Source organism: Pseudophryne corroboree, chromosome 5, assembly GCF_028390025.1.
Source record: "Pseudophryne corroboree isolate aPseCor3 chromosome 5, aPseCor3.hap2, whole genome shotgun sequence".
NCBI classification, from domain to species: domain Eukaryota; kingdom Metazoa; phylum Chordata; class Amphibia; order Anura; family Myobatrachidae; genus Pseudophryne; species Pseudophryne corroboree.
Genome location: NC_086448.1, coordinates 270,960,178 through 270,974,988, shown reverse-complemented (window position 1 = coordinate 270,974,988; position 14,811 = coordinate 270,960,178). Strand labels below are relative to the sequence as shown.

The 14,811-nt window shown below is 46.3% G+C and overlaps 1 protein-coding gene across 5 annotated transcripts in view; it reads right to left on the bottom strand.

The window, feature by feature from the left end:
• Window positions 1-14,811, bottom strand: part of TOPAZ1 (testis and ovary specific TOPAZ 1) — a 627,583-nt gene that overhangs the window by 94,095 nt on the left and 518,677 nt on the right. For all 5 annotated transcript variants that reach the window (XM_063922327.1, XM_063922324.1, XM_063922325.1 and 2 more), the window contains exon 15: window positions 8,769-8,933. In XM_063922327.1, the coding sequence (XP_063778397.1) occupies window positions 8,769-8,933 (165 nt within the window). The remainder of the gene's footprint in view (window positions 1-8,768; window positions 8,934-14,811) is intronic.

Below are 14,811 nucleotides of genomic sequence, written 5' to 3'. Positions count from 1 at the left end.
CATTACTACTTTCTCAGGCAGGGAATTCCAAACACGTATTGTCCATACTGTGAAGAAACCATTTCGCCTCTGTGTGCAAAATCTCCTCTCCTCTAACCTAGACGTGTCCGCTGTGTCGATCTTATCAAAAACAGATCCTCCGCAAGCTCTGTATATTGTCCCCTTATATATTTGTAAGTGCAAATCATGTGCCCTCTTAATCGCCTAGCCTAGGCAAGCCTTTCCTGGTATTCCAGCGTCTCCATCCCCTTAATCAGTTTGGTCGCCCCCCTCTGAACCTTTTCTAGTTCCAGGATATCCTTTTTGTAGTATGGTGCCCAAAGTTGTGCACAGTATTCAAGATGTGGCCTCACTAGGGATTTATATAATGGGAGTTTAACACTCTCATCCCATGCATCAATTCCCCACTTAATGCATGCTAATACCTTGTTCGCCTTTTTTGCTGCATTCCTACTTTGGGTACTGCTGCTAAGTTTGTTATCTATGTGAACACCTAAGTCTTTTTCCAGTACAGAATCCCCTAATTTATCCCCATTTAGTGTGTAGGTGGTATTTTTTTCTTTGCTACCAAAGTAAATTACCTTACACTTGTCTGTATTGAACCTCATTCTCCATTTGGCTGCCCATGCTTCCAGTTTAAAGAAATCGTTCTGAAGAGACTCAGCATCACCGAATTTATAACCGTACTTAGTTTGGTATCGTCTGCAAAAATTGACATCATGCTCTCTAGACCTACTGCTAAATCATTTATGAAAATATTAAACAGTAGTGGTCTAAGTACAGACCCTTGTGGCACACCACTAAGTACTTCAGTGCATTAACCACAACTCGCTGCTCCCTATTATTTAACCAATTTCTAACCCAAGTGCATATTGTGTTCCCTAGCCCCAGTTCTTTTAACTTATAGATAAGTCTCATGTGCGGTACTGTGTTGAATCACTGAGGAGTGCATAAGGAAGTGGAAAGGAGTACTTACCATCTCTGCTGCATTGTGGAACTTTTGGGGATGATTTGTTTCTAATCACTGGACTGCCTTTTACAGAAAGGATATTTTAAAGGCGACTATTTCGTTTGGATTTATTGGTGTTTGAAAAGGAGCCTTGATATTCATTATTCGTTTGGGTGTATGGTAAGTGAACGTTTTATTGGAGGGTGCACTGGTGTACTGCATATATTTTTTTTGGGTTTAAACACTGGCATGTTGTGGGTGTTGTCCAGGTCAGATAGCTGGTGCATAATAGGAGAGCTCCGTTAATAAATATACATACCAATCCACCAGTGTCTGGTCTCAAAAAATATACTTGCTGAGTTCAGGAAACGTACACATTTTGGGGAATATTCAATTGTTTGAAAAGTCAGTTGGGTGTCTGTTTTTTCCTGTCTATTAGATAGATAGGAAAAAAACAGACACCCAACCGATTTTTCAAACAATTGAATTCCCCCATTTGAACAGCTCTGCATAGCCCATCATGCTCCTATACAGAATATCTCCCAGATATATACACTCCTCCTTATTCAGGGTTTCCACTACCGCTTGCCAAAACATGGGAGCATTATTTAACCAGGAGCTGGAAACAATTAGTGATTTTTTTTTTTTTACTAACTCTCACTAAGGGGGTTTTTCAGAGATGAATGCAGATGGCTGCATATGCAGCCAGATCTGCGTTCACCTCTGCACATGCTGGGTGCTGTCCAGCATGTGCAACGCTGCCTCCCGATGCGTCCGCAATCTATTTTCGGACTCATCAGAACTAAGGTCGACCCCTGGCAGCGCAGCCATTTTTTTATTGGAGAGGCTGTGTGTGACGTTACGCAGCTGCCCCGAAAACTGTCCCGGACTGCCTCTGTTCGCGCCCCCCCCCACCCTGCAAATGTCCGCCGCTGTCAATTACATTGCGGTCACATCCATAGGGGATGCAACAGCAATTTGTGTGTCCATACAGCCGCTGCGCATGAGCAGTTTACCGCCATTGGTAAACTGCGCTGCAGCCTGCATCCAAATGACCCTCTAAGAGCATGGTGGGACTCCATATACTGTAAATCTGAAGCTACAGATGCCCTGACACACTAAGGGGTGTATTCAATTAATCCGACAAGTCGGAAAAACTGCATTTTCCAACTTTTTTAAGTCAAATCTGGATTCGATCTATTCAAGTCTGATGCCATTTTTCCGACTTGTCGGAAATCAGGTGGATCGGTAGATTAGCTGCAGATCCACGTAATTTGTCGGATTTGCTGCAGATCCACGTAATTTGTCGGATATGCTGGCGTTTCCGACAGGTTTTTAGCCCGTTTTCGATAATGCCGATTTGACTTCGAAAAAGTCGGATCAACATTGTCGGAAAAGGGCAGAAACCTATCGGAAATGCCCGCAAATTGAATAGTGAAGTGTCGGATCCTCTCCGTCGGATTCCCACGAGAGGAAACTGGATAATAAGATTTTAAACCTACCGGTAAATCTATTTCTCCTAGTCTGTAGAGGATGCTGAGGACTCCGTAAGGACCATGGGGTATAGACGGGCTCCGCAGGAGATAGGGCACCTAAAAAGAACTTTGACTATGGGTGTGCACTGGCTCCTCCCTCTATGCCCCTCCTCCAGACCTCAGTTAGAGAACTGTGCCCAGAGGAGATGGACAATACAAGGCAGGATTTCGCAATCCAAGGGCAAGATTCATACCAGCCCACACCAATCATACCATGTAACCTGGAACATACATAACCAGTTAACAGTATGAAGAAAAACAACAGTAACGGTCCAAGACCGATGTCAACTGTAACATAACCCTTATGTAAGCAACAACTATATACAAGTCTTGCAGAGTTTCCGCACTGGGACGGGCGCCCAGCATCCTCTACGGACTAGGAGAAATAGATTTACCGGTAGGTTTAAAATCTTATTTTCTCTTACGTCCTAGAGGATGCTTGGGACTCCATAAGGACCATGGGGTTTATACCAAAGCATCCAATCGGGCGGGAGAGTGCGTATGACTCTGCAGCACCGACTGAGCAAACGCTAGGTCCTCATCAGCCAGGGTATCAAACTTGTAGAATTTAGCAAAAGTGTTTGACCCCGACCAAGTCGCCGCTCGGCAAAGTTGTAAAGCCGAGACGCCTCGGGCAGCCGCCCAAGAAGAGCCCACCTTCCTAGTGGAATGGGACTTAACCGAATTTGGTACCGGCAATCCAGCCGTAGAGTGAGCCTGCTGAATCGTATTACAGATCCAGCGAGCAATAGTCTGCTTTGAAGCAGGAGCGCCAATCTTATTGGCCGCATACAGGACAAACAGAGCCTCTGTTTTCCTAATTCTAGCCGTCCTGGCTACATAAATCTTTAAGGCCTTGACTACGTCCAGGGATCTGGAATCCTCCAGGTCACCGGTAGCCACAGGCACCACAATAGGTTGATTCATATGGAACGACGAAACCACTTAAGGCAAAAATTGCGGACGTGTCCTCAATTTAGCTCGATCCACATGAAAAATCAAGTAGGGGCTCTTGTGTGAGAGAGCCGCCAATTCTGACACTCGCCTTGCTGATGCTAAGGCCAACAACATGACCACCTTCCAGGTAAGAAATTTCAACTCAACCTTGTTAAGCGGTTCAAACCAGTGTGATTTTAGGAACTGCAACACCACGTTCAGGTCCCATGGTGCCACTGGAGGCACAAAAGGGGGCTGGATGTGTAGCACTCCCTTTACAAACGTCTGGACTTCTGGAAGAGAAGCCAATTCCTTCTGAAAGAAAATCGAGAGGGCCGAAATCTGTACCTTAACCGAGCCTAATTTCAGGCCCATATCCACTCCTGTCTGTAGGAAGTGAAGAAAACGACCCAGATGAAAATCTTCCGTAGGTGCATTCTTGGTCTCACACCAATACACATACTTTCGCCAGATACGGTGATAATGTTTTATCGTCACCTCCTTCCTAGCCTTTATTAAAGTAGGGATGATCTCTTCCGGAACCCCCTTTTTTGCTAGGATTCGGCGTTCAACCGCCATGCCGTCAAACGTAACCGCGGTAAGTTTTGAAATACACAGGGCCCCTGCTGCAACAGGTCTTCCCTCAGAGGAAGAGGCCAGGGGTCTCCTGTGAGCATCTCTTGTAGATCCGAGTACCAGGCCCTTCGAGGCCAGTCTGGGACAACGAGTATCGTCTGTACTCTTCTTCGTCTTATGATCCTCAACACTTTCGTGATGAGAGGAAGAGGAGGAAACACGTAGACCGAATCGAACACCCACGGTGTTACCAGTGCGTCTACTGCTACAGCCTGAGGGTCCCGAGACCTTGCGCAATACCGCCGAAGTTTTTTGTTGAGGCGTGACGCCATCATGTCTATTTGAGGAGTTCCCCAAAGACGTGTTACGTCTGCAAAGACTTCTTGATGAAGTCCCCACTCTCCTGGATGGAGATCGTGTCTGCTGAGGAAGTCTGCTTCCCAGTTGTCCACTCCCAGAATGAAGACAGCCGACAGAGCGCTTACATGATTTTCCGCCCAGTGAAGTATCCTTGTGGCTTCCGCCATCGCAACTCTGCTCCTTGTCCCGCCTTGGCGGTTCACATGAGCCACTGCTGTGACATTGTCTGATTGAATCAGAACCGATAGGTTTCGAAGAAAACTCTCCGCTTGTCGAAGGCCGTTGTAAATGGCCCTGAGTTCCAACACATTGATGTGTAGACAGGACTCCTGGTCTGACCAAAGACCCTGAAACGTCTTTCCCTGTGCGACCGCTCCCCATCCTCGGAGGCTCGCGTCCGTGGTAACCAGGACCCAGTCCTGAATCCCGAACCGGCGACCCTCCAGCAGGTGAGCACTTTGCAACCACCACAGGAGGGACACTCTGGTTCCTGGGGACAGAGTTATTTTCCGATGTAAGTGCAGATGGGACCCTGACCACTTGTCCTGAAGGTCCCATTGAAAAGTCCTTGCATGGAACCTTCCGAAGGGAATGGCCTCGTAGGCCGCCACCATTTTTCCCAGAACTCGAGTGCATTGGTGAACTGACACCCTTTTCGGTTTTAGCAGGTCTCTGACCATGTTCTGGATGTCTTGGGCTCTCTCTATTGGGAGAAAGACCTTCATTTGTTCCGTATCCAGTATCATACCTAGGAACGGTAGTCGAGTTGTCGGAATCAACTGTGACTTTGGTAGATTTAGAATCTAACGGTGTTGCTGGAGCACTCTGAGAGAGAGCGCCACACTGCTCAGCAATTTCTCCCTTGATCTCGCTTTTATCAGGAGATCATCCAAGTATGGGATAATTGTGACTCCATGCTTGCGCAGGACCACCATCATTTCCGCCATTATTTTGGTGAAAATCCTCGGGGCCGTGGAAAGTCCAAACGGCAACGTCTGAAATTGGTAATGACAATCCTGTACAGCGAATCTCAGGTATTCCTGATGGGGGGCATATATGGGGACATGAAGGTACGCATCCTTTATGTCCAGAGACACCATAAACTCCCCCCTCCTCCATGTTGGCTATTATCGCTCTGAGAGATTCCATTTTGAATTTTAATCTTTTTATGTACAGGTTTAGGGATTTCAGATTTAAAATCGGTCTGACCGTACCGTCCGGTTTCGGGACCACAAATAGGGTTGAATAATAACCTCTTCCCTGCTGGTGCAGGGGAACCTTGATTACCACTTGCTGTATACACAGCGTTTGAATTGCAGCTAACACTACATCCCTTTCCGATGTGGAAGCTGGTAGGGCCGATTTGAAAAATCGGCTCAGGGGCACATCCTCGAATTCCAATTTGTAACCCTGGGAAACTATTTCCAACACCCAGGGATTCAGGTCCGAACTGACCCAGGCCTGACTGAAAAGTCGAAGACGTGCCCCCACCGGTGCGTACTCCCTCAGGGAGCGTCATGCTGTGGGTTTTGGAGCAGCCGGGGAGGACTTTTGTTCCTGGGCACCTGCCGAAGCAGGTGCTCTCTTGCCTCTGCCCTTACCTCTGGCGAGGAAAGAGGATCCCCGACCTCTTTTGGACTTGTGCGACCGAAAGGACTGCATCTGATAGGGTGTTGCTTTCTTTTGCTGTTGGGGAATATATGGTAAAAAATTTGATTTACCTGCTGTAGCTGTGGAAACCAGGTCCGTCAGCCCATCCCCAAACAATACATCACCCTTGTAGGGTAGTACTTCCATATGTTTTTTGGAATCCGCATCACCCGTCCATTGGCGAATCCATAAGGATCTTCTCGCTGAGATAGACATGGCATTGGCCCTGGAAGCTAGCAATCCAATGTCCCTTTGAGCATCCCTCATAAATAAGACTGCGTCTTTTATATGGGCTAGAGTTAGGAATATAGTATCCTTATCCATAGTATCAAGTTGACCTGTTAGCTCACCTGTCCAAGCTGCAATTGCGCTACACACCCATGCCGACGCAATCGTCGGTCTTAACACAGCACCCGTATGAGAATAAATACCCTTTAATGTAGTTTCTTGCCTGCGATCTGCAGGGTCCTTAAGGGCCGCTGTGTCAGGAGACGGTAGCGCCACTTTCTTGGACAAGCGCGTCAGGGCCTTGTCCACAGTGGGGGGTGATTCCCAAATCTCCCTGTCCTGCTTAGGGAAAGGGTATGCCATAAAAATTCTTTTGGGGATCTGCGGTCTCTTATCCGGAGTCTCCCAAGCTTTTTCAAAGAACTCATTTAATTCATGAGATGTGGGAAAATGAATAATCTGTTTCTTTTCCTTAAACATGTGTACCCTCTAACAAAATTATTTTTCCACAGAAAACTCTGGAGAGCTCTCTGCAGTGCACCCATTCTCCTCTGGGCACAAGATCTAACTGAGGTCTGGAGGAGGGGCATAGAGGGAGGAGCCAGTGCACACCCATAGTCAAAGTTCTTTTTAGGTGCCCTATCTCCTGCAGAGCCCGTCTATACCCCCATGGTCCTTACGGAGTCCCCAGCATCCTCTAGGACGTAAGAGAAAAATGGGTTGCAGTATGAGTGTGGGGGAAAAAAAAAAAACAGGAGAAGAGGGGGGGAAAAAATATTAAGGTGGATTCTTGCGAGCAGGCCTGTTGAGACCAGAACCGCTGATTCCACAATTTATGATATTTTTTAACAGCATACCTCTTATACAAACATAAGGCTCATAATCTACTACGTCATTAACTAGCGCTCTCTCCACTTGTGAGCATCTGGATACTCAAAAGTGCACCAAGATCGAACTATTATAACCTTGGCAAGTATAGAGACACTCAACGTATTTATAGATGTCGTGTCAAAATGCCCCTCTAAATCAAGACCAACTAAGCACAACCTAGGATCAGCCAGGGAGATCTGCATATCTCCGATCTGCTTAAATCATCGGCTAAAAGGATGGTGTCACCATACACACACTTCCAATCTTTGGCAGATCAGCTGCCACTTTTACAGCACTAAGTGAGGGATGAATTAGGACAATAATTAGACAAGCCAGACGCAAGTTTAAAAAAAAATCTTTTGACACAACCATGATTGGATGAAACCAAAAGTTGTTTGGGTGTAAAGGGCCCTACACACTTAAAGATATAAGTGAACGATATGAACGTTCTCGTTCATTAAGGAACGAGAACTCGTTCATATCGTTCAGTGTGTAGGCACCAACGATGAACGATGCGCGGCCCTGCGCTCATTCATCGTTGGTGCCGGGTCGCTTATGCATGTAGGCCAATATAGACATTCTCGTCCATATTAGCATGCACTGCTATGGAGCCAGGTGATGGGGGCTGTGAAAACGCTTCACTCCCCACGTCACCGGGTCACCCGTCGGCCGTATCCACCGTCGGGCAGCTCAGCAGCGGATCACTTTACCAATGTTGGATCAAGATCATCAATCTTGTACATCTACACTCTGACACTAAGAGATATACAGATGTTAAAACATGGGTTTAGAGCACAGGTTCTCAAACTCAATCCTCAGGACCACAAACAGTTCACGTTTTTTCGGTCTCCTCACAGAATTACAAGTTAAATAATTAGCTTTACATGTGGATATTTTAAAATGTATCAGTGAGCAATGAGCAACCTGTGCACCTGCTAGGTGATCTGGAAAACATGAACTGTGTGGAGTCCTAAGGACATAGTTTCAGAACCATTGGTTTAGAGATTTGATGTATTCCAATGCCCACCAATTCTCTGAATGTAAAGTATACAAAATAGAAAGTGAATTCACATTCCAAAAGATTAGTCAAATGTCTAAAATCGGAAATAAAAAACAATTAGAAATATACAGCAAGTTTAAATAGGTTCTAAACATAGCTTGAAGAGCAACGGTCCATGACCAACATGATCTATTCAGCTTCCACTGTAGCGCAACCTAGAAGCTTCCCTTGCAAATGAAGACGGGGAATACAAAGAGAATTTATTTCCTTACAAATGTATAATTCAAAAGACAATATACATTACAAAATCCATCACACCATGACAGGTTATAACTACTAACTCGATCTACAACTGCCACCATTCTGGAAACTCAAAAGCGCCAATACTGCACATGCTTCAATCTGGTAACCAATAGATTGATTGGACATGCCTGTAATTTTCTGCAAGGTCTTTGTCTACTTAAGGACAATTTTATGCCAATAAATGACTGAATGTGGCTCTTTTCTGGCGAATTCATTTAAAAAAAAAAAAAACAGCTCAGATTTCATTAGCATTACGCCTCAGTGGTTGGGTTATTATAAACTGGCACAATAATGACCAGTCATTGCCAAATTCGAATTCAATGTTGCCCTGCAGTCAGCTTCAGTATAATAATGTGATTACCTTGTGATTCCTGAAATCCAGGAAGATTTTGGAGAACGTCAAAACACATAGTGTACATGCTCTTAGACAGTGCTTCTTGTACTAATGCACAGAGCAAGTTGTGACGCTTCAGAACATCCATCCTTTCACAAGGCCATGTTGTTGTGTTCATTATCCAATCTGACTCTAGAATGATCATAACGGTAGAGAATATAGACACGTTAGCAAATAATACACTATAAAATAGGATTTTAATACCTACTGGTAAATCCTTTTCTCGTAGTCCGTAGGGGATGCTGGGATGGTCTTAGTACCATGAGGTATAGATGGGGTTCATTGGAGCCTGGCACATAAAAACTTCTTCAGAGTGTGCTGCCTCCTCCCCTCTATGCCTCTCCTGCAGACTCCAGCTATGAAAACTATGCCCGAGGAGACGGACATACTTTGAGAGGAGGAAAATAGATAAGTGGTGAGAGAATGAACCATCACACAACATACCAATAGAATATCAACGCTAACCACAGCTTGAAAATAGGGACAGCAACAGCAGACCCAAACAACAAACACACAAGAAACAACTCTTGCAGGAAATAAAGCACAGAGGCGGGCACCCTGTATCCCCTACGGACTACGAGAAAAGGATTTACTCGTGGGCATAAAAATCCTATTTTCGCTAAATGTCCTAGGGGATACTGGGATGGTCTTAGTATCATGGGGAAGTCCCAAAGCTCCCAGATCGGGTGGGAGAGTGCTGAAACCGCTGCAAAACCGAGTGACCAAACTGAAGGTCCTCAGAAGCCAAAGTGTCGAACCTGTAAAACTTAACAAACGTGTTCGACCCCGACCAACTAGCTGCCCGGCATAACTGCAAAGCCGAGACACCTCGGCCAGCCACCCAGGAAGAACCCACTGACTGCGTGGAGTGGGCCTGAAAAGATCTGGGCAGCGGCAGAGCCACCGAAGAGTAAGCCTGTTGGATCGTAAGCCTGATCCAATGAGCGACAGTCTGCTTTGAAGCATCACAGAGAATAAAAAGCAAATAGGATTTCCTGTGACAAGCCGTTCTCTTGACATAAATCTTCAAAGCCCGAACCACGTTCAAGGACTTTGGCGTAATGGATGTGTCAGAGACCACCGGAACCACGATCAGTTGGTTGATGTGAAATGCCGACACCAGTTTAGGCAAAAATTGCTGGCGAGTCCTCAGTTCTGCTCTATCCTCATGGAACACCAGAAAAGGGCTCTTACAAGGCCCCCAACTCCGAGACCCTTCTCGCAGAGGCCAAGGCCAACAATATGACAGTCTTCCAAGTCAATTATTTCATGTCCATCTTGTGTAGCGGCTCAAACCAATCCGACTGGAGAAAGGGCATAACCTGATTGAGATCCCACAGAGCCGTGGGAGGTACAAAGGGAAGTTGAATACGAAGGACCCCCTGCAAGAACGTCTGGACTTCAGGGATAACAGCCAACTGCTGCTGGAAGAAAATAGACAAGACCGAAATGTAGACTGTAATGGAGCCTAAGCGTAGACCCAAATCCACTCCAGTCTGCAAAAAGTGCAAGAAACAACTCAGATTAAAATCCACAGTAGAACACTGCCGACCCACACACCAAGAGACACATTTCTTCCATATGTGATGGTAATGCTTCAACGTGACCATTTTCCTGGCGTGGACCATAGTCGAGATGACCTTGCCGGGAATCCCTTTCCTGGCTAAAATCTCCCTTTCAACTTCCATGCCATCAAACTTAGCCACGGTAAGTCTTGATTGACGAACGGCACTTGCAGAAGATCTTCCTGAAGTGGTAGAGGACAGGGCTCTTTGAGGGACATGGCTAGGAGGTCCGCATACCATGCCCTGCGCGGCCAATCCGGGGCAATCAGAATTGCCTGAACTTTTTCCCTTTTTAGAACTCTGGGAATGAGAGGAATTGGAGGGAACAAGTAGACCAACGGGTAAACCCACGGCATCGTCAGAGCATCTACCCCTGCAGCCTGTGGGTCCCTCGTCCTGGAAAAGTAATGCAGAAGTTTTTTGTTGAGCCAAGAAGCCATCAAGTTGATCTGCGGGCAGCCCCAACGATGAATTAACAGCCGAAACACCTGTGGGTGAAGGCCCCACTCCACCGGGTGCAGATCGTGTCTGCTGAGGAAGTCTGCTTCCCAGTTGTCCACACCCGGAATGAATATGGGCGATAAGGCCCTGGCATTGCGTTCCGCCCAGAGGAGTATCTTGGACACCTCTCTCATTGCAGCCCTGCTTTTTGTTCATCCCTGTCGGTTTATGTACGCCACTGCCGGTGCGTTGTCCGACTGTACCTGTACGGCCTGACGGTGAAGGAGAGAAGAGGCCTGCAGAAGGGCATTGTAAATCGCCCTGAGTTCCAGGATATTTATTGGCAGAGCAGCCTCCTGGGGCGACCACCATCCCTGGAACTGAGCTCCCTGTGTCACCGAACCCCAACCGCAGAGGCGTACATCCGTCAACAGAATTCAATCCTGAAAACCGAAGTGTCGACCCTCCACTAGGTGGGCGATCTGCAACCACCACAACAGGGAGATCCTTACCCTTGGTGAAAGGGATATACTCTGGTGCATGTGAAGATGCGATCCTGACCACTTGTCTAGCGGATCCAGCTGGAAAGGACAGGCATTGAATCTTCCATATTGAATTGCCTCATATGAGGCTACCATCTTTCCCAGTAGGCATATGCAAAGATGTAGCGAGATTTCATCCGGTTTCAGAACGGAGCAAACCATTGACTGAATTGTCAGCACTTTGTCCATAAGAAGGAACACTTTCTGAGACAGTGTGTCCAGTATCATTCCCAGGAACTGAATCTGCTGGGAGGGTTCCAGTTGGGATTTCTGCAGGGTGAGAATCCACCCGTGACCCGTGAGTAGACGCGTAGTCTGGTCGTTGCTGTCCAACAATTGTGCTCTGGACACAGCTTTTATGAGAATATCGTCCAAGTACGGAACGATGTTCAAACCCATCACAGAGTTGTAGCATCATCTCCGCCATTACCTTTGTGAACACACTCGGTGCCGTGGATAGACCAAAAGGCAAGGCCTCGAACTGGAAGTGACTGTCCTGCAGTGCAAATCTGAGGTTCGCTTGATGAGGCGGCCATTTTGGGATGTGAAGGTATGCATCCTTGTTATCCAGGGATAACAGGAATTCCCCTTCTTCCAGGCCAGAAGCCACTGCTCTCAGAGACTCCATCTTGAATTCGAACACACTTAAGTACCGGTTCAGGGATTTGAGATTGAAGATCGGCCGAACTGAACCATCCGGTATTGGTACCATGAACAGGTTTGAATAAAATCCCATTTGGTGGAGTGTAGGCGAAACTGGAACAATGACCTGCGTTTGTAACAGTTTGTGGATGGCTTCCTGCAAGGTAACCCTGGACACAGGTGAAATTGGCAAGCTGGACTTTAAATAATTGTGAGGTGGGAGCGTTGAAACTCCAACCGGTAGCCCTGGCATATTAGGTCTCTCACTCAGGGATCCCGGCAGGAGTCCGCCCAAATGTGACTGAAATATCTGAGGTGAGCACCCACCTGTAAGTCCCCCATAAGATGGTGCAAACCATCACGCAGAAGGCTTGGAAGAGGCAGAAGAGTTCTGCTCCAGGGAACCAGCGGCTGTTAGTCTGCGAGGTTTACCTCGGTTTCCTCTTGCGGCATTGGAAGCACCTCTGGCCTTGCCCCTAAACCTGGCCACCCGAAAGGACTGTAGAGAGGGGCTGGAGTAAGCACGCCTAGCCGGCGGGGCACAGACGGCAGATAGGTGGACTTACCGGCAGTTGCTTGTGAAATCCACTTGTATAGTTCGTCACCAAATAAAGCCTCACCCGTAAAGGGAAGGTTCTCCATTCCCCTCTTGGAATCAGCATTCGCTGACCACTGCCATAACGCCCCATGTGCCGACACCGCCATAGCCGTAGAGCGGGCATTCAGCAGGCCAATCTCCTTGATGGCCTCACTCATGAAGTTTGCAGAATCTTGAATATGCCGCAGGAGCATGATAAGCTCATCTTGTGGAATAGTGTTAAAACCCTTTATCACATTACCTATCCATTTAACAATGCATTGTAATCCAACCACAAGCAATTGTGGGTCTCTGAGCAACTTCCACTGCTATGTAAATGGATTTGAGCGTAGTTTCAATCTTACGTTCAGCAGGGTCCTTTAAGGAGATAGCTCCAGGTACAGGCAGCACAATCTTACGTGACAGCCTGGACACTGAAGTATCCACTGCAGGAGGATTTTCCCACACCTTCCTATCATCAGGGGGAAAGGGAAGGACGTCGGCAACCTTTTAGGGGTCTGAAATTTTTTTTGTCAGGATTAACCCACGTTTCTCTAATAAATGTGTTTATATCTTTTTGAGACAGGAAAGGTAGCAGTAGACTTTGGTTTTACATTAAAAAACAATTCCTCTACTGTTTCAGAGTAAATAAGAGCTTCCACTCCTTGAGACAGAGTACCGTCTTCCTTATCAACTCCACCTCCCCCTCCTCCAGATCTGGCATCTCGTCATCAGAACCAGACTGTAGAACATAGGGCAGCGTGCATTTCTAGGAAACCAACAGAGGAGGCTGAGAAGCTGGCCTGAGGTCTGAATTGTGAATCATAAAATCATCCAAGAAAAAATACACTATATTTTAGATGGAACAAATAAATAAGTATAAGAATGGAGGTGTATCTTATCTTTCAAAGTGCTGGAGGTCACAGTAAGGGCTTGCCAACTACTGTGACCTCCAGCACTTTGAAAGATAAGATACACCTCCATTCTTATACTTATTTATTTGTTCCATCTAAAATATAGTGTATTTTATGGTCTGTTTATCTTTTTATGTCTTTTTATGCAAAGTATTATCTGTAATAAAACTATATTGTTATATTTTAAAATGACATAGGTTTTTTATTTACCATATTGACACCAGTGGTCGCTTAGTACCCTCATCCTATTTTTCCATAGCAATCTTTTAGCAGCTTACCACTGCTAGGGAGTGTTGAATAATTTTATATATTTAAAAAAAAAATTTTTTCTATATACTAAGGAGTGCATTACATGTGGTGCTGAACTTCACTATTTGTCACGATATATATATATATATATATATATATATATATTTTGAGATGAAATAGTGGTAGTACGGCGCCACAGGTTTATGTGAATTAAGTATATATGGGATTATAATAATAGACCTAACCGTAGACACTCCTTAGTAGGTATAAGGTGTCAGCTAGCCTCCAAACAGATTAGGCAGGGATAAGCTGCCTAAGATTTAAAATAAGAATTTACTTACCGATAATTCTATTTCTCATAGTCCGTAGTGGATGCTGGGAACTCCGTAAGGACCATGGGGAATAGCGGCTCCGCAGGAGACTGGGCACAAAAGTAAAGCTTTAGGACTACCTGGTGTGCACTGGCTCCTCCCCCTATGACCCTCCTCCAAGCCTCAGTTAGGATACTGTGCCCGGACGAGCGTACACAATAAGGAAGGATTTTGAATCCCGGGTAAGACTCATACCAGCCACACCAATCACACCGTACAACCTGTGATCTGAACCCAGTTAACAGCATGATAACAGCGGAGCCTCTGAAAAGATGGCTCACAACAACAAAAACCCGATTTTTGTAACAGCAACTATGTACAAGTATTGCAGACAATCCGCACTTGGGATGGGCGCCCAGCATCCACTACGGACTACGAGAAATAGAATTATCGGTAAGTAAATTCTTATTTTCTCTGACGTCCTAGTGGATGCTGGGAACTCCGTAAGGACCATGGGGATTATACCAAAGCTCCCAAACGGGTGGGAGAGTGCGGATGACTCTGCAGCACCGAATGAGAGAACTCCAGGTCCTCCTCAGCCAGGGTATCAAATTTGTAGAATTTAGCAAACGTGTTTGCCCCTGACCAAGTAGCTGCTCGGCAAAGTTGTAAAGCCGAGACCCCTCGGGCAGCCGCCCAAGATGAGCCCACCTTCCTTGTGGAATGGGCTTTTACAGATTTAGGCTGTGGCAGGCCTGCCACAGAATGT